General features: G+C 31.0%; 1 protein-coding gene across 1 annotated transcript; it reads right to left on the bottom strand.

Moving 5' to 3' along the window:
• Positions 1-3,221: 3,221 nt before the first annotated feature.
• Positions 3,222-4,512, bottom strand: LOC136209347 (uncharacterized). The gene has a single exon (XM_066000791.1). It carries the CDS (start codon positions 4,474-4,476, stop codon positions 3,988-3,990), a length of 489 nt encoding a protein of 162 aa, XP_065856863.1. The 5' UTR covers positions 4,477-4,512; the 3' UTR covers positions 3,222-3,987.
• Positions 4,513-18,952: the final 14,440 nt, after the last annotated feature.

Here is an 18,952-nt window from a genome sequence, read left to right as displayed (position 1 = left end):
AGTTTATTCTTTATGTATCTTCAAATTCGAACAATATCAATATGAAAAACATGCTCCAAAATGACGGAAAGCAGTACCCTAGATTTCTGTTTAGGACACTTGATACATATCTTTCATTTGGACAGCCTATAACCACTTCAAACAACACCAAAACTCAACAAACTCAATAATAAGTCATCCACAACAACTCCTATCATCATACCTAGGTATCTCATAATCTCAAACTCATAGAAAACAAGCTAAAACAACATACTAACCTTCAAGTTGTGTCTATCACCTAGTATGCTTCCTAACTTAACTTGTTTGGCTTGAAAATGGAAGAAATTGGAAGAGTTTTCTTTGGAGGATGTTAGGGTATGAAAAGGGAAAGTTTGCTGAAGCTTTGGGCGAAATTGTGGCTGGAAAGCATAAAGAATGAGTTGTGTACATCCATTTGAAATGAAGAGGTGCATTTTGTCTCAATCTTGGGTGACATCATGCTTAAGTGAGGTGCTTGTTCACAAAACTCATTTCCAGCCCTCCACAAGTCTAATTTAATCAATTAAGGACATGTTCATTCATTCATTTAAGTCCTCACTCAATTAACCAATCGTTACACCTTAACGACACACTAATCACCTCCTAATCGCACGGTAATCACATTATGAATACAAAACTTCTAAGGACAATGAGATGAATCTAAAAGGTATGTATTCAATCATGAAAACATATATGAATGTGGGAAGATGTATATGTTAGGGTTTAGGGATGTTACAAAGAATCCTCTCCACCTCCTCCATCTCCTTCAACCTCCATTGAAGAACCTTCGAAGCTCCATTCATCGAGGATTGTTCGAGCTCCATCCTTCCTAGAAAGACACCTGCATTGGTAGACAGGTTCCTTGAAATGGATGTTTCTTCTCTTTTATATTCTGTCTAGCCTCTGATACATGTTATGAATCCTAGGCTCATTGTATCTTCGTGACAATACTTTCCATTTTTAATAATATTATAGTTTTGTTTTCTTCAATTGATTTATTGCTTGTATCTTTGTCTTACGCTTTATCTGATTGGTTTAACTCATTCGATAATCCAAATATTAAGTTGGCACATATTGCGAGCTGAATCTGACCTAGTCAGTGCCTATAAGATTGGCGACCCTATAGATGATTAAGCCCAAATTGCTGAGCCTTAGAGCTAGTTTCGGCCTTACAAGGGAATCACGAACTAGGTACCTCAGAAGGATAGGTAGGGTTAATCGCCTCGGACACAAGTGACTTAGATTAGGTTTTAAATCAGTTATCTAAATAATATATTTTCATTATTATCGTATCACCCCATGTCCCTTCGGGCAATTACATTAGTAAAGGATCACTTAGGAGTAGAATAACTTAGCTAGGAGTAGAATAACTTAATTAGGAGTAGGTTAACTTAATCAAAAACCAATTCAGACTCCCCAAAGCCTAGATAACACCTGAGACCGAGTAGATCGGTACTTGCAAGAATAAATCCTGTGGATTCGATACCTGGACTTGTCCAGATTTTATTACTTAATAACGACGGGGTACACTTATCCCTTAGTGAGTCTCAACCGTGAGGCGCTATATAAATAATCTTTATAACTTTTTATCTTTATTTTCCACCCTACTTTTCGTCTACTTTTTCTAGTTTTGGTATAGCAAAACACATTTTGAAGTTTCTAAACTTTTAACTGTTTTATACAAAAGTCTCTAATCACCTAATTTTATCACATTAAGCTCTTGATTATTAATTAGCCAATTTCATTGCGATTGTGTTCCACATTCCGCCATAAACATGAAAAACATTGATTTGGATTCCATTTGACAGAATGTAGAGCACAATCACAACGATATTGTACGAGCAAATTAATATCAAAAATTAAATCCATAAAAATTACTTGATTAGTTATTTTTTAAGCTATATGTCAAAAGATAATCAAAGTCAACAACTTAAAATCTTGATAACGCGCTTTTAAGAAAATATGAACCACAATTAGGACGAAATGGTTAGTGGCGGGCCAATTATGATCGAAAATCGGTGATCAGGAGTACAATGTAATCCAATAAAATAAACTGAAAAAAATGAAAGTTGTAGGGCATTAAGATGCATTTAGTGATGAATACAGAATTGTTGAGCCGGGCCAATTTTTCACCTTGATATATGATTTTTTTTCACACTATCTTAAACCCCCAACCCTAATCTTTTAGGACAATGGGGCCGAAACCACCCTGATAAGGGTGATTCTAGCGCGTGTCAGGTCCCTTCTCCGCCCTGGATGCATTTTGCCTTCGTAAAAAGGCAATCCAACTAAAACCACATGCATTAACACTACAAAGAAAAAGGTCTATAGCGACGGATTTTTTACTGTAGCGACAGTTTTAACTGACTCTATAATACCGACGGTTTTAACAATCGTCGTATAAGTGCTGTAATTGCCACTATTACTACATTATTAACGTTTTTCTGAGACGTCGGAGTAAGGTTTTTTTATAGGAACGCTTTTCTAAATACGGTTTTAACCACCTTCACTATTGATGATTCTATGAAATGATATTTTTGCTATATGGTCTCAAAGAGTTAGCAAAGTCAATTACCAACCGATTCATTTTGGTCGCTAAATATACAAATCTGGTTGCAAAATCATTTTAGAGACCGCTTTTGCAACCATGTTTTTTGTTGCTAATTACCGTTTTTCTTGTAGTAAAATTACATTTCTTACTATTAAAAAAAAAGATAAAACATATAATTGCTAACCATATTTGATAGATTCTAAATTGTACAGGTTGAAGTATCTTTCAGGTAATACACTATACCTTTTGTATGTTAAAACTACAAAAGGAAAATTACTCAACTTCTAACAAAGAGTACCGAATCACCTGGTGTAATAGACCCGACCAATGAAAACAAAATACATACCACTTCATTTCCTTAGATGTCAGCGTAAAGTTTTTCTAGAAGGACACCTTTCTAAATGCTGTTTAAACCGCCTCTACTATTGATGATGCTATGAAATGATATTTTTTCTGCAGAGAGCTAAATCTTGTCTCAAAGATTTACAATGTAAATTACCAACCGACCTTTTTGGTCACTAAATATACAATTTCGGTTGCAAAACCATTTTTGAGACCATATTTTTGGTTGCTAATTACCGTTTTTCTTGCCGTAAAATTACATTTCTTACTATTAAAAAACAAGACAAAACATATAATTGCTAAGCATATTTGGTACTAGCTAAATTGTACAGGTTGAAGTATCTTTCTGGTAATATACTAACAAGATTACTAAATCACCTGGTGTGGTGGACCTAACCAATAAAAAAACGAAATCTATACCACTTCATTTCCTAGAAACAATTGGTGTAGAAATTGCGATATTTTCATTGATAAGATCCAATAAACCGGGATTATAGCCGAATTTCTCCTTCTTCGGGTATACTTTCTAACACGGGCTTCCAATTTTTACACTTAATCGATGATTTTAATTGTCTCTATACTTTCTACCGACGGTTTTTATATCCGTCGCAAAAGTATTCTTAATCTCAGATGTTAGGATAAGATTTTTTTTATAATGACACTTTTCTAAATACAGTTTAAACCGCCTCTACTCTTGATGATGCTATGAAATGATATTTTTGCTATCTAGAGCTAAATCTGGTCTCAAAGATTTAGCAAAAGTCACTTACCAACCGATTCATTTTGGTCACTAAATATACAAATCTGGTTACAAAACCGTTTAGAGACCGATTTGCATCCATATTTTTGGTTGCTAATTACCATTTTTCTTGCGGTAAAATTACGCTTTTTTAGCATATAACAAGCTAATTTGTACATGTTACAGTATCTTTCTGGTAATACACCATACCTTTTGTATGTTAAAACTTCTAACAAAGAGTACCGAATCACCTGTCCTAATACATCCGACCAATGAAAAACAAAATCCATACCTAGAAATTGCCACATTTTCATTGATAAGATCCAATAGACCGGGATTATACCCGAATTTCGCCTAATTCGGGTATACTTTCTAACACGGGCTTCCAATTTTTACCATCATCAGATGAATCAATTTTCTGTACTACTTGTTGAAGCTTAGAGACCATATGATTGACTGAGATTAATCCTCCATTCTGCAACAATATTTCTTGCAATTCTTGCTTACTGATAATCACCTTGATTCTTACTACTTCTTCTTCTTGTGTTTCTTGTTTATTTTCTTGTTCTGGAATTGAAAATCTGACTTTCTTCTTAGATTTTGGGGATGAAAGAGGAAGAGGGATAAGATAGTAAAAATTACCAGGAATCAATTGAGTATGTGGAAGGAGATAATGGAAAGGGGGAAATGATGAATCTGAAACTGCATAAGTTGGAAAATCAGAGAGAACTTGATGAACTATTGTTGGTGTTTTGTATTCAAGGATTTTCCCATCTGGTTTCATGATTTTGATTTGATTTTGTTGATGAACTAGACAATTTCCCATTTGAAAAAGAGTTTGTTTTTTGGAGTTTGGTTGATTTGGTTTTTGTTGGATGGTGTTGGGAGAGATGTGATGTATTTATAGTTTGAAAGATGGGTAAATTACGCCCATAGCTACTGAACTTTTCACGGTATGAACTTCAAAACGTCATATAAAAGTCATTCAAACTTTATGGGGGTGTTTGGTTGCTACTTTTTGACTTCTTGTTTATCTTTTCACTTTGAAAAAGAGAGTTTTAGGTGTTTAATTAGACACCTACTGCTTGTCTTTTGTAGCTGAAAAATAGCTTTTTATAAAAGCAGAGAATCTCTACTGCAGCATTTTCAAAAAACAAACAGCAAACCGTAACAGGAAACAGTAAACAACAACAACAAACAGTACTAAAACAAATGGGCCCACATTTCTTAACATTTATGGCTACTAAAATTCAATTCACGCTCCAAAATGACAGTAACGACCTAGGGGTTCAAATTCAAGAGTAATGTTGCCTAGGGGTTCAAAATCGAGAATCCGTTCCGATTTTTCATGCCCAAACACCTTAAGCCGCCTGGAAGCCACCTAGGGGCCACATGGGCGGCGATCAAAACAATTTATTATTATTATTACTTTAATTTTTTGCTTTATTATGATTCACTTTTGAACATTGTCCCATGACTTTTGGTGAATTATGTTTATTATATTCGGATTTTTTTATTTAATTGAATATTCTACTTGTTTTTACGATATGATTGAAGACTTTATGGACACAATTTCATAGTTTTCAGTTAATTATATTAAACCTAATACATCACCAGCTCCTTGAACTTGTCCATAATAAAAGTAGATTATCTCTCGATAATATTGTTACTAAAATATTTTTTTTGGCACGTTTTTAAATATAAGTTAGAAATATATATGTTTTATTGTATTAAATCACCTTATAGTATTATTTTTAGATATTTTTACATAATTTAATTTCATTTATATATAACAAAAATATAAAAATACAAATCCAATTAATCTCTGACTAATCCCTAATTAGTTTCCGAGACCCATATCCGTTCAACTAGGGCTTATCGTTTTTTACAACATTCCATCTAAGATTTAAAGTTGTTTAGGGTCATGATTTTTTATTTTCCAAAATCACAATTTCTGAAGTTTTCTCTGTTTACAAACATTCACTTTTTCTCTACTCACTAAACAATATCTAAATCACCTCAAAACGAAAATTTTGAAGAATTAAAGTTGTTTAGAGTATTATTAATTTTTAGAATCTTCTATTTTGAGACGTTAATGAAATTTTAGTAGATATAATATTCGAACGAGTAAAGTTAAGGGACTGTTATTTTTATACCGTAAAAATGAGTAAAGTTTTGTGGTCTTGGGTGTAATTTACCTTTGAAAAAGATGGGTTATGAGAATGGTCTTTGGGTCCCATATGTTTTTTTTTTTTTTTACTTTAGCTGGTGTGGAAAGATTTAGGAGTGATGATGGAGAAATCATATTCCTTTTTTATTGTGAGGAGTCAAACATAAATTAATAAATTATAAGTCAGTTGCTAAGTGTAAATCATTATTAGTACCATTATTGTAATTGCCATGGTAAAAACATGATTTACTGTAGTGTTTACTGTTACAATCTTATTAACGACTCGGTCGGGAGTGGGTGACGTCGGGATAGAAAATCTGAGCAAATAGTGGTCTTAAGGGATAATAAAGAGGGTAAGAATAAATTGGATTCCATATCTGAAATGGAGATAGAATGATTGAAGCTTATTAATAAGGTGGATTTCAACATTTTTAAAACGCATCTATATAATGCACAATTGATATTTTTATATATCGGATGTTGACAGTCAAGATCAATTTTATCACTAAACGTGTAAAATTATCAATTTTACTTCTAACATTGACAATCAATATCAATTTTATGTCTAGTATTGACAAATCGGATCAATTTTAGACATCATTAAAAAAAACACAAATATTTTGTTCCCATAATCTGTATCAGTTGCATATTAGTTCTTTAATTTTTTTTTTTACGTTTTTAAAATTTTATAATAGAGTTGGAGATCAATATTTTTTTTAATTCGATAAAATATTTGGATTTTTCTAGTCCAACTCGTACATAACACATTATTTTTTTTTTATTTTTTTCAATTATTTTCCATTTATATATATATATATATATATATATATATATATATATATATTTGTGATCTGTTATTGATAATTGATAAAATGACGTATGTATGTATTGTAGATGACAAGATTCATAACTGAGATGACACAATTAATGAATTATTTTTCAAATTGATTAAATTTATCAATGCTACAAAGTCAGTAGAAAAATTTCACTGTTTTAAATGTTAAGGGTAAATTGCTATTGAATGACATGTTAGAGATATTTATGTACTTTACCCTTTTGGAAAAAAAAACTCTATACATAGTTTTTATAGAGTTTCTAAGTGACTAGTGAGACCTTTTTTAATATAGTTTAATCATTTCATTTTTATTTTCGATGTAGGATTCAGATGATTATTGTTATCATGATCTTTTAGAACCGCTTGTTGTCGGATACTATTTGATTAATACATTTACAGTGTATTAGCACAAACTTTTTATTGGGTTCTTTTTATTAGATAATGACATTTTTTAGGAGGTATTGGCTAGGTGTAAGTGGATTATTACCAGATTCCCTTTTTTTTAGGGGGGGTGGTGAAGTGGGAGGTTAGTAGATCTTGTAGGACCACTTCAAAGCTTCACTTAGTGGTTGACCATTTGGGTCACCAAGGATTCAGGTTATTTGGTTAAATGTTGTAAGAAACGTTTCGCACTAAGGGTGTTTGTTTATTCCATTTCCGCCTTAGGAATTCATGTTTACATTTTAATCATGAAAAGTAGTTTTTTCCAATAGCAAACAGTAAACCGTAACAGTAAATGGTAAATAGCAACAACAAACATCAGATAACCAAATGAGCCCTAAGATTAATAGAAGACAAGTCGAACATTAATTAGATTGTTGTTGGTATTGGACCGGATATCAAGTTGGATCGTGGATGACTTGGTTCAACTAGATGATTTGGATTGATCGGACCGAATGACGTAATAAAAAAATAAAAAAATTATATAATTAATTTAAAATTATTTTTATAAATTATATATATAATTATAATTATAAACAAATAAACATTAAAAATATAAATAATATCATATACATCATCATTCAAGTTCCAATCCATCATTTAATTAAAAAAACAATTTATTTAAAGTTAGCAATTTACATAAATTCCTCTTCAAGTTTTTAGATTTTAGTTATTTTAGATTTTATTTTTTATTCTTTTAACAATATTTTGAAAATAAAAATAAAAGGTTCCCGATTCAAATCGGATCATTGAAAATTCATAAAACCATGAAGATCCAGATCAGAGATCTAGTTCTGGCTTGACCTGTCCAACCGAATAGTCCGATCTGGGTCTAAAAACATTGTTAATACTAGAAATTAATTAAATTGTACTTTTGTATTTTTTTATTTATTAATAAAAAAATTATTATATAAATACAATTAAAATATGTATTATACTATTTAAAAATACATTTTCTTAAAAATATGCAAACCACGTTTCAACAAATAATATCATTAAGAAAAACTTTACGTCCATACATAATATAATTCATCAAATTCTTAAGATATACCATACAAATAAGTAGAGAACGTAATTAAGTAAACATATATATAACTAATAAATACAATCCACCAACAACCATACAATAATGTTAAAAAATTAATTATAATAAAAAAAAAAATTAAATATTTTTGTTCTAATTAATCACTGGCTATGCGCTGTCTAGACATAAAAGAAACATCCAAATGACTTAATCAAACAAAATCGGAACATATTTTGAATGCCTAACCGGTAGACCTGTTCACAGGTCGGACTCGGGCCAGGCCAAACAGGCTTTTATATAAAATTGTTTAGTCCAAGTCCTGCACAACCCGTTGATAATTTAGGCAGGCTCGGGTTCAAAAATCAAATAGTCTATATAAATCCATCTAAATATATATTTATAATTTTTAATAATAAAAAATAAGAAATTATACTTAAAAATAAATATTAATATATAAATACATAAATTTATTAACTAATTTGAATAGGCGGATCAGGCTAGGCCGACCCGTGCTATTTTTATAAATTCCAAACACACATATAAAATAGACGGATTTTAATGGATCTAGACCGAACTAAATCTAAGAATAATTTGTTTTTTGTCCAAATCCGATCCAGAGTACACGGATTTAGATGGATCGGACGGATACCTAGACACGTGAATATATCTACTAACCGGTGTCTAAGCAGTCCATTGACCTTTACTTGATCCGAATTAACGTAAAATTTGTAATATTTGAGGGATAGGAAACAAATTTTGTATTTGTGGCTTAGAAGAAGAAAAGTTGGGACTATGTATGAAATGAAAGAGACCCACTGAGGTAATGAAATAATGGAAATATAGTAATTAATTTAGTTAGTGGTGTGTGATATTTTTCTACACGCATGCTTCTACCATTTTAATTTCTCTCTAATTTCTTTTTAATAAAGTGGGTAGGAATAGTAACGGTTACGTTTGCTATTCTATTGGGATATGAATAAAAATAAAGATTGTGATAAGAATAAGGCTAAATGGTTGAGATAAGTATAAAAATATGATAGTCAAAAATTATTATTCAATGTTTGGTACGTGGAATAATGATATAGATAAAATAATACATTTTAGTATTTTAACCTTATTTAAACTACAAAACATTAATTTGAGGGATAAAATGGACTTTTCCATCCTATTAAAATCACATGAGCTTATCTCATCCCCCACTTGGGTATAAGATTTGAGGGATAAGACGCCTATCCCTCGTCTGTCTTACTTTTCTATCTCCTAAACAAACACGGGATAACTTATCTCGTGTTTGTTATTCTTATTCCACCTCCTATATCCCTTCTAACAAACACCCCGTCTTTTTTAAATAACTCGGTTGAAAAAATTAAAATAAAAATTACATGCGATATGTGAAAGCATGTTACATATTTTAAAAAACTAAAATTATCAAGATTAAGGTATTAGATTCTAATATCAGGAATGACAAGTTTTACAATTGAGTAAGTAATAACTTCACTTTTAATATAGTTAATTTCAAATAGAAACATATGGTTTCATTTTTTTTTTTTCCAGATCGGTACTTGTGGTTGGCAAAAAAATTATTTTTCTAAATTTGATTGATGACCTCAAAATGAAAATTTTCATAAATTAAATGATAGTTTAAGCAATTTTAATTCTTTAACTTTTTAGGTTTGAGATCATTTAGTTGGTGTTTTTTTTATGAGAGAAAAAGTTAATGTTTAGAGAGAGAAAACTCCAAATATAATGATTTTGAAAAATAAAAAATATGGTTCCATAGTAAATATGATACTAAACAACTTTAATTCTTGAAAATTTACATTTTGAGATCGTTATCAGTTAGAAAAATGAAAATTTTACAAACCACGTGTATCGATCTGCAAAAAAAATGTGAAACCATAGAGTTTTATTTGAAATTAACCATTTTTCATATCTATAATCTATTATGTGAATTAAGGCGCATGGAATATACCTTCTATATGGATACTATTTTTCTGCAACCGAATAATTAATTGATTACATTTTAAAATTTCAGGGTGACTCAATCTTTTTTGGATAAGTTCGTAAGATTGAGTCTCTAGATGATGTTTTTCCATAATTAATTAAGTAGGATGAATCTTAGTGGTTGAATATATTCCTTTCATTACCTATACAAGTAATTAATTACTTTATTTATTATTATTTGGTTTACATTTATGGTTAATTTAAATTCTATACGACTATGAAATTTATTTAATATGGGATTTCAATTTTACAATCACATTAAATAAAATGAAATAATTGACTACAAATCATCTAGAAAAAAGAAGACAAAATGTTGTTTTGGGTTTCTAAAATTTGTGCTATTAAAGCAATTGATTTTAATTTTGTTCTATATTGAATCAATTTCTAAACAATGATCTTTAGGATCTGTTTGGTTAGTTGAATATTATTTTAATGGTTAGTAGATATTAACTAATTCTAATTTTTATTTTAATGGTTTCTTAATATTAACTAAACACCCTATACTATATATTATATTGAATTTTAAGCCAACCAAAAGCTCGCGAAGCTGGAATTTAAGATTAGGGGAGACAATTTTAGTCCTGCAATAAGGCCGACTTCAACATCGGTAACAATGATCAGAGAAATGAGGAGGATTGAAAAAAAAAACGAAAAAAACAAAGATTCAAACTTCAAAAGAGAGTAAGAATGTCGAAGAGAAGAGAGGAGGGCAATTTTGACGGAAGCAATACCCTACTCAGAATTTTGTTAGAGCATGGGGGCTATAGCCCCTCAAATACTGGGCTGTCTCTGTCACTGAACATCCCCTAAACTTGTATTGTTATATATGAATTAGTGTCCATTTGGTTTTTTTTTAATAATAATAAAGTAAAAGTGTTTGATTATATAATATATTTTTTTTTTATTAGATAGCTATTTTAGAAGAGAAATCAACTAACTTCCACCGAGTATTAGCAATAGTTTTCACTAAATAGCTAATAACAACAGAACAAATAGAAGATATAAACAATCAAACTAAACATGTTCTTAGAAAAAAATAGTAATTTGATTATATTATTAAACAAAAAAATATCTTTTCGGATGTACATAAATAATAATAAGTTAGTGATACGAGAGAATTTGTGAGATAGTACTTCATTACCTGCATGGACGGATCTAGAGGGGGTATAGGGGTTTGAGCACCCACTGGTCGTGGAAAAATGCTAGAAATTCTATGTAAAATATGTACGAGACTTTAATTTTTTTAGGTAAAACACCAAAAAATATCAATTTAGTACCCATAAGTCACACGAGACTACCACAAGCACCCCTTATTAGTGAATCCTGGATCCATCACTGCTTACCTGAAGAGATTTTTGTTAGAATAAATGGCTTTTGGTGATTGAATAAAATGGCTTTGAAGTGGGGGTATATTTGTCTTTAGGGACTTTGCTTTCAAGAACACTTTCACAATCCCACATAGGAAACTTACAAAAGTTTGAGTGGGTATATATAGAGTTGGGCTTTAGAAGCCTTTAAATTGTGTTAAGTGGTTTTTAGCAAATACACTACACGCGCGCACTCGCTCGTTCGCGCAACGCCCGTCCCGATTGGACTCGAATTTTATTTTTATTTTTATCCGTTTCAACTTCTTTGAATTTTTCTTCAACATTTTATTTAGTCAAAATCGGAACTTTATTTTTCTCCTAGTCTTACTCCACGTTCTAATGTTCATATTTCTTAAGCCTATAAATACAACTAGTTTCCAGCTTTGAAGATACAGTTTTTACTCTTAATCTCTTTCGATCAAACTTTCTAGGCAATTAAAATACACTCTTGCTGTTCCATCATCTTCGACCTTGAGTGCACAAGTTCGAAGGTTTCTGTGTTAACCTTGGGGAGCGACCGAAATTACAGATTGCACATCGGTCTGCCGAAATCGCTTTCAAGGCAGTGGCCTCCGCCACGGCACAGTTCGATTTCTGTTCTCAATTTCCAATCGGTTTTTTCTGTAATCCTCATCTATTTCTTACAATTTTTTCGGTGCTTGAAATAAGACAGAATGGTGATTATCATGAGGTTGTTGACCGACAATTCCACTCTGATGTCTAAGTTACCAGAGTTTTAGATAGAGTATCAAGCAATTAGAAGTAATTGAAATAAAAGTGTGTATGTACCTTGATTATGGTGTTATGTTATACTTATATGATGTCCATTGGTAAATTTGTCAATCAATGTTCTCTTTAGATTCACCGAAAGACAACTAGATAATGAATGTATTTTAGGTAGTTTGTATTATACCTAATATGGAATTCCTTAATCTCACACGGGATTGACGGATTCTAATTCTAGACGGATTTAATTGATCCACTTGTCGGAATAGGATTTTATTTCTATTGAAGGCCCGTTTGTTTTACCTAGTGTTCCTGTTACGGTTTGTTGTTTGCTGTTGGAAAATATTGTTTTTCCAAAAAGCATAGATTTTCTGCTTTTGTAAAAAGCTGCTTTTCGGGTGTAAAAGGCAATCAGAAGGTAACTAACCAAACATTTAATGTGAAAAGGTAAATATAAGCATGAAAAGGAACAACAAAACACATGTGTAGTGCAGACAAGAAAAGATTGCTTCACCAATGGATCAAATAGATAGTGACAGAATTCTTGCATCTACAAAATTTAATGAAAAGAAATCATGATATTTTATTATTATAGATCAAGAAAATAAAAGAAGAAGAAATCTTGATATTTATAATTTGAAGTAGAAGGAAGCTAAATATACATGTCAGGAAAACATTGGATAAAATTCATAACAATGGAAGATATTTTAGCTTAAAAGAAACCAGAAAAACAGATTTTTAAATATATTATTCAAGATATTTATTGATGGGGGTTTTTAAATTAAAAGATTAAAGATTATGGCTTGAATATGTCATTGTGATGAATGCATCTTTTGTAAATCCATTATCCCTACCATTTGCTTAAATGTTTATGCAATCATCATTAACCTGCCCAATTCACAATCGCTGTTACAGTTTGTTGTTTACTATTGGAAAATGCTGCTTTTCGGATTTTTTTGCTTTTGTAAAACGTTATTTTTCAAATGTAAAAAGCAAATATGAGATTCTTAACCAAACACTTAAAACTCTTAATTTTGAAGTGAAAAGACAAACATATAAGCAACCAAACACCCTTTATTTAGTAAATTTTACTTTCATAAAAAAAATTAAAAATAAAACTTCTACTTTAATGAAATAAAAATAAAATAAAGAAAGAACATCATGGGTTATAGGAATTCAATTAGCTAGATTTGTGATGTCGTACCAAACGAATTATACATGTGGTATAATCGTAGCTCTCTGATTAAACACCACGTGTAATAAATAGGACATTCGGATTATTAATTAAGAAGCTTCCATGGAAACGTTTTCTTTATAAGGAAAATCCCTATACAACTAGAGTTCTACATTGTAAAGGACTTCTCCTAGGACTAGTAGACGAATTATTCGACATAAGCATTTGATTGACTCAGACATCGAAGCGGGTTTGCCAGACTTAGGAATCGAAACGGGTTCGCCGAACTACTTGGAGAAACTCTGTACTTATACATTAGTGTGGCAGATTTAGTGGGAAATGTGCTAATTCGTGAAGAAGGAACGAAACAGTTCCCAATTTATTATATCAGCAGAGTCCTAAGGGATGTGGAGGCTAATATCCGAAGTTACAAAAGTTGGCTTTTATAGTTGTCATTACTGCACAAAAACTTTAGCATTACTTTCAAAGGCACTCAATAGTGGTAAAAATAGACATGCCTCTACGAAAAATATTGCAAAGACTTGAAACTTCATGCAGAATAGTGGAATGAGCCTTAAAATTAACAGAGTTTGATATTCGGTATGAGCTTCGAAAAGCCTTTAAAGCACATGTGTTATCAGATTTTTTGATAGAAATACCAAGGGAAGAAATCCCAAAACTCTATAAAGTTTAGAAAAAAATTCTGGATGGAAGTTCAAACAAGGATGGTGCGGGAATTGGAGTTTTTGTACAAGGTCCTCAAGGAATAAAGCTTCGGTATGCAACCACTTTAGATTTCATGGCATCTAATAATGTAGCTGAATATGAAGCATTATTGCAAGGCTTTCAGATCCTTAATATAATTAAGTCAGATAAGGCTATTTTGAAAAGCGATTCCAAACTTGTAGTCTGTCACCTCACAGAAAATTATGAGGCCCGAGCTGATATTATGGAGAAATACTTAACAATTGTAAAACAGTTGTTGCAAGAAGGAAAATTTAAAGGCCAGGGCTTAGAAGTTCAAAGGACCGATCATCTAGCAAAGTTAGCATCAAACCCTAATGGGTCTCATCTTTGCTCGTGTCACCTTGAAAGAATCTCAACTGCCAGCATTAATCGCGAGAAAATCTTGGTACTTGATATCACTAAAGAATGATTTTTTGCTATTTTCTCTTATCTTATTATAAGTGTTCTTCCAGAAAACAAAAATGAGCAAATCAAAGTCTTGAGAAAAGCAGGAAGATATTTAGTGGTAGAAGGCATTCTATACCGAAGGTCCTTTAATCGGTCGTGGCTGAAGTGTGTGGGATTCCGAGAAGGCAAATTCATTTTGCAAGAAATTGATGAAGGGCTTTGTGGTGATCATGAAGGGAAGGATGCATTGGCAAAAAAAAAAGTGCAACTACAAGGTTTCTACTGGCCTAATATGGCTAAAGATGCGACATAATTTGTGTAAAAATGTTCAGTATGTCAACATTTTGCATCAATCCCGAGCAGTACCTATGAGGGTGATTCAGCCAGTCTGGTCTTTTGCAACATGGAGCATTGATATTGTTGGAGCCTTTCCAACAACCTTGGCCAAAAGAAATTTCTAATTGTAGATGTGGATCATTTTTCATAGTAGGTGGAGGCCGAAGCAGTTGCAACAATTGCTTCATCTCATTTGTAGACAATGTGATTTTATGCAGATTCGGGATCCCTCATACGATAATTACTGATAATGGTAAACAATTTGATTGTAAGACATTTCAATCGTATGGTGATAACCTGCACATCAAGCTTCATTTTACTTCGGTTATTCATCCATAAACTAATGGAGTTATTATTATAGTATACCCCTACTAAAATTAGAAAGTTTTTTTTTTTTTTTTTTTTTTTTTTTTTGAGATCATTGAATATGTCATACACAAAGGATTAAAGGAACCTAAACTAGAATTAAAGCAACTCATCTTTCAAACAAAGACAACATTCTTTTATGATTGTTTCAACATTCTCTTTGATTCTTTTTACTTGAGATTCCTTTCTTATTTTAATTTTTGCTTGCATTGCACATTAATTTTAGGGTAAAGTATATATAGAAGAAATAAAGCAAATTACACTCATGACCACTAAACTTTACCCATTTTAACATTGTGCCACTGAATTTCAATTCTTAATTGTATAGTCACTGAACTTGATACTTTTTAACACCGGTGGCTCTTCAACTTTAACTAACTCCTCAAAATGACCGTTAGAGACCTCAAAATAAAAATATTATAAGAATGGGTTAAGGTGCAAAAATACCCTAATATTTTGGGTCAGAAGCAATTTTACTCCAACGTTGGAAGCCAAGAGCAATTTTACCTCCTAACGTTGATAAATTTGGTCAATTTGAGAAATAATCATCAAATTGTCTTCTCGGTTATGAATCTTATCATCTACACTTTACGCATGCGTCATTTTATCAATAACAAATCACAAACATATGTTCGGATGTGAAAAAAGAAAAAAAATATGTTGTCTTTTATACGAATTAGACAAAAAAAAATCAAAAAATTTACCGAATTTATAAATATTAATCTTCAATTCTATTATTAAATTATAAAAAACATGAAATCATTTTTTAGAACGAATTGATATGAAGTTGTACAAAATTAGAAACAAAAATATCTGTGTTTTATAATAGTGTCTGAAATTGATCCAAATTATCAATATTAGAGCATTTCCAATAGAGGGTGCCCAAAAGAGTGCCAGCTGATGTGGCACCAGGTTTGGCAACTTTTAAAGGGTGCCTACTATTGGAGTGATTGTGGGTGTCAAGGAAAGTTGCCAATTTTTTACAACATCTTGGCAACCTTGTTTAATTATTTTTTAATATAAAATCTGTGGTCCCTCTTTTAGAAATAATAAAATCCAAAGCCTTTTATTTTTAATATTTATAATAAAATAATAATTTGTAGGATTATAATGACAACTTTTCAAGCAACCTCTATTAGAACATTTTTTAAGTAAAAGTTGTCAAAAGTGATGTGGATGAAAGAGACAATAAAATATTATATTTTGGGATTATGTGTTAAGTTTTGATACTCTTTTACGCATCCTCTATTGGAGATGCTCTTAGAGGTAAAATTGCTTTTGACTTCCAACGCTAGGGATAAAATTACACTATTTTAGACGTTATAAGTAAAAGGGATAAGGTACCAAAATAGCCCTAAGGTTTGTAGAGAAGTAACAATTTAGGCTCAACGTTCAAAATAGCACCAATATAGGCTTAATGTTTACAACATAATATCAATTTAGGTTTAACGTTTACAATATAGCATCAATTTAGGTCTCACGTACAAAATAACACCAATATAGGCTTAACGTTTATAAAATATATACAATTTAAGCTAAACGTCATAACTAAATTGATCATATTATATTCTTTCCCTATTAACTTTATATGTTATCTTTTTATTTAGTTCTATATTCTTATTTATTATTATAATACAATTAATAGTATTCTTATCCATTAAGATCTCATGAAATCATTGATGAAAAACAAATATAAGGTTTTAATGGGTAAAAATACTAATTAATTGTATTATAATAAATAAGAAAATAGAACTAAATAAAAAGATAATATATAAAGTTAATAGGAAAATAATATAATATGGTTAATTTAATTGTGACGTTTAGTTTAAATTTGATATATTTTGTAAACGTTAAGCTTAAATTCGTATTATTTTGTAAACATTAAACCTTAACCCTAAATTATACGTGAGGCCTAAATTGATGTTATATCGTAAATCTTAACCCTAAATTGATATTATGTTAAACGTTAAGTCTATATTGGTGCTATTTTGAACGTTGAGTCTAAATTAGTACTTCCTCAAAAACCTTAGATCTATTTTAATACTTTATTCCTAAATAAAATTACTTCTGACACAAAACGTTAGGGGTATTTTTTCACTTTAACGCAGTAAGAATTAAACAATCCGAGCAAAAGACATGTTTTTATACTTTACTCTTAGTCCAAGTGGGAGGGGACCAATTAGGATCAGTTCAGCTTTCACTTCGTTGGGCGGCACCGTCTAGTAGAATTATTGTCTTTTGTTTCGTTTATTATTGACTAAGATATTCATTTAATTAATTAAAGTATATTAATAAAAGATTTGCATAATGATTACTCTATCACTTTTATTACCGCTAGACATCCTCTAGAATTGAAATCCTCTAGAGTTTGTGGAGTTATATACATCTTAACCATTAATTACAAAATGAATGGATGAGATTTGATTGATCAATAAATGACTAATTAAATATTAAAATTGATCAATTAAATCTCATCTATTAATGTTGCAATTAATGGTTGAGATTACAACTCCACCAATTCTAAAGGCTTTTCAACTCTAGAGGATCCCTACACCACTTTTACTCTCATGCGTAAAATATAACTCATTTTTAAGCATCCGTTTATTTCACCTGATTAGGTTTGTGGTTTGCTTTTATTTTTTTTTAATTCAAAATAATGCATTTCATAAATGAATGAGATTTATATCCTCAACAATAGCGTTAGATAGCCAATTTGAATTAACAAAAGATAAAAAAAATCGTTAGCATTGGAATAGATTTGTCTAGCTACCAAATGAGCAGTCCTCTTCGCTAACCGACTAATAAACGATACTGAGAAAGTAGAATTAGATTCAAGTATAACTCGACAATCATGAATGAGCGTTCTAAATTCCGAGATATCCTTTTTGTTGGAAAGAATTGCATCAATAACAAGTTTGACATCTGATTCAAATTCGACATGTGTATAACGCATAGAAGCAAGCCAGATCATACTCATGCGTAAAGCTATAATGCCTCAACCACCTTAGGTGCTATAATACTAGCAATGCAACTGCTGCTACAGAATAGAAAGGTACCTGTGTCATCTCTGATCACTGCTTCCATCCCGCAGCTACCAGTTTCCTTAAAGATAGCACCGTCGACATTGCACTTCACTGACCCCCTTTCCGACGGCTTCCATTTTACCCTTTTCTGAACCTGGTTAAGATCATTGTTTTCACGATTTTGTTCAGCTACAAGCGGACCAGTCGCCGCTGTTTGCGCCGCTGCTGCTACTGCAACAGAGGATGATCCATGGTGACGTCGTTGTCTGCTATCAGACAGTTTGCTTTTGTTATTTGTTTTTATTGCTAGATAGCATACATTAATTAATTTTTCTATAAAAAGCAACTTTTTCAAATTTTTACCAAACATTTTTTTTATCTCCTATTTAGATTTAAAAGGCAAAAAACATTTCCGAAAATTGAAAACGAACGGAACTAATGTTCGTTGCATACTCGCGCAACTTAATATTTTTATATTAATTATTTTGAATAATATCTTTTTTTATGATAATAATTATTGATCACGATTGTAATGAAAATCGGATCACGATTTTTAAAGGCCTGTTTGTTTTATCTGTTGTTTGTTGTTGCTATTTCTTGTTACAGTTTATTGTTTGCTTTTTGAAAGCTATTTGAAAAGACTGTTTTTTCAAAGAGCACAGATTCTCTGCTTTTATAAAAAAAAAAGCTATTTTTCAGATA

This window comes from Euphorbia lathyris, chromosome 10, assembly GCF_963576675.1.
Source record: "Euphorbia lathyris chromosome 10, ddEupLath1.1, whole genome shotgun sequence".
In the NCBI taxonomy this organism is placed as follows: domain Eukaryota; kingdom Viridiplantae; phylum Streptophyta; class Magnoliopsida; order Malpighiales; family Euphorbiaceae; genus Euphorbia; species Euphorbia lathyris.
This window is presented reverse-complemented; position numbering and strand designations above follow the sequence as displayed.

Bases quoted from the DNA above. Each gene is read 5' to 3' on its own strand.
- LOC136209347 (XM_066000791.1), bottom strand. From the start codon at position 4,476: ATGGGAAATTGTCTAGTTCATCAACAAAATCAAATCAAAATCATGAAA.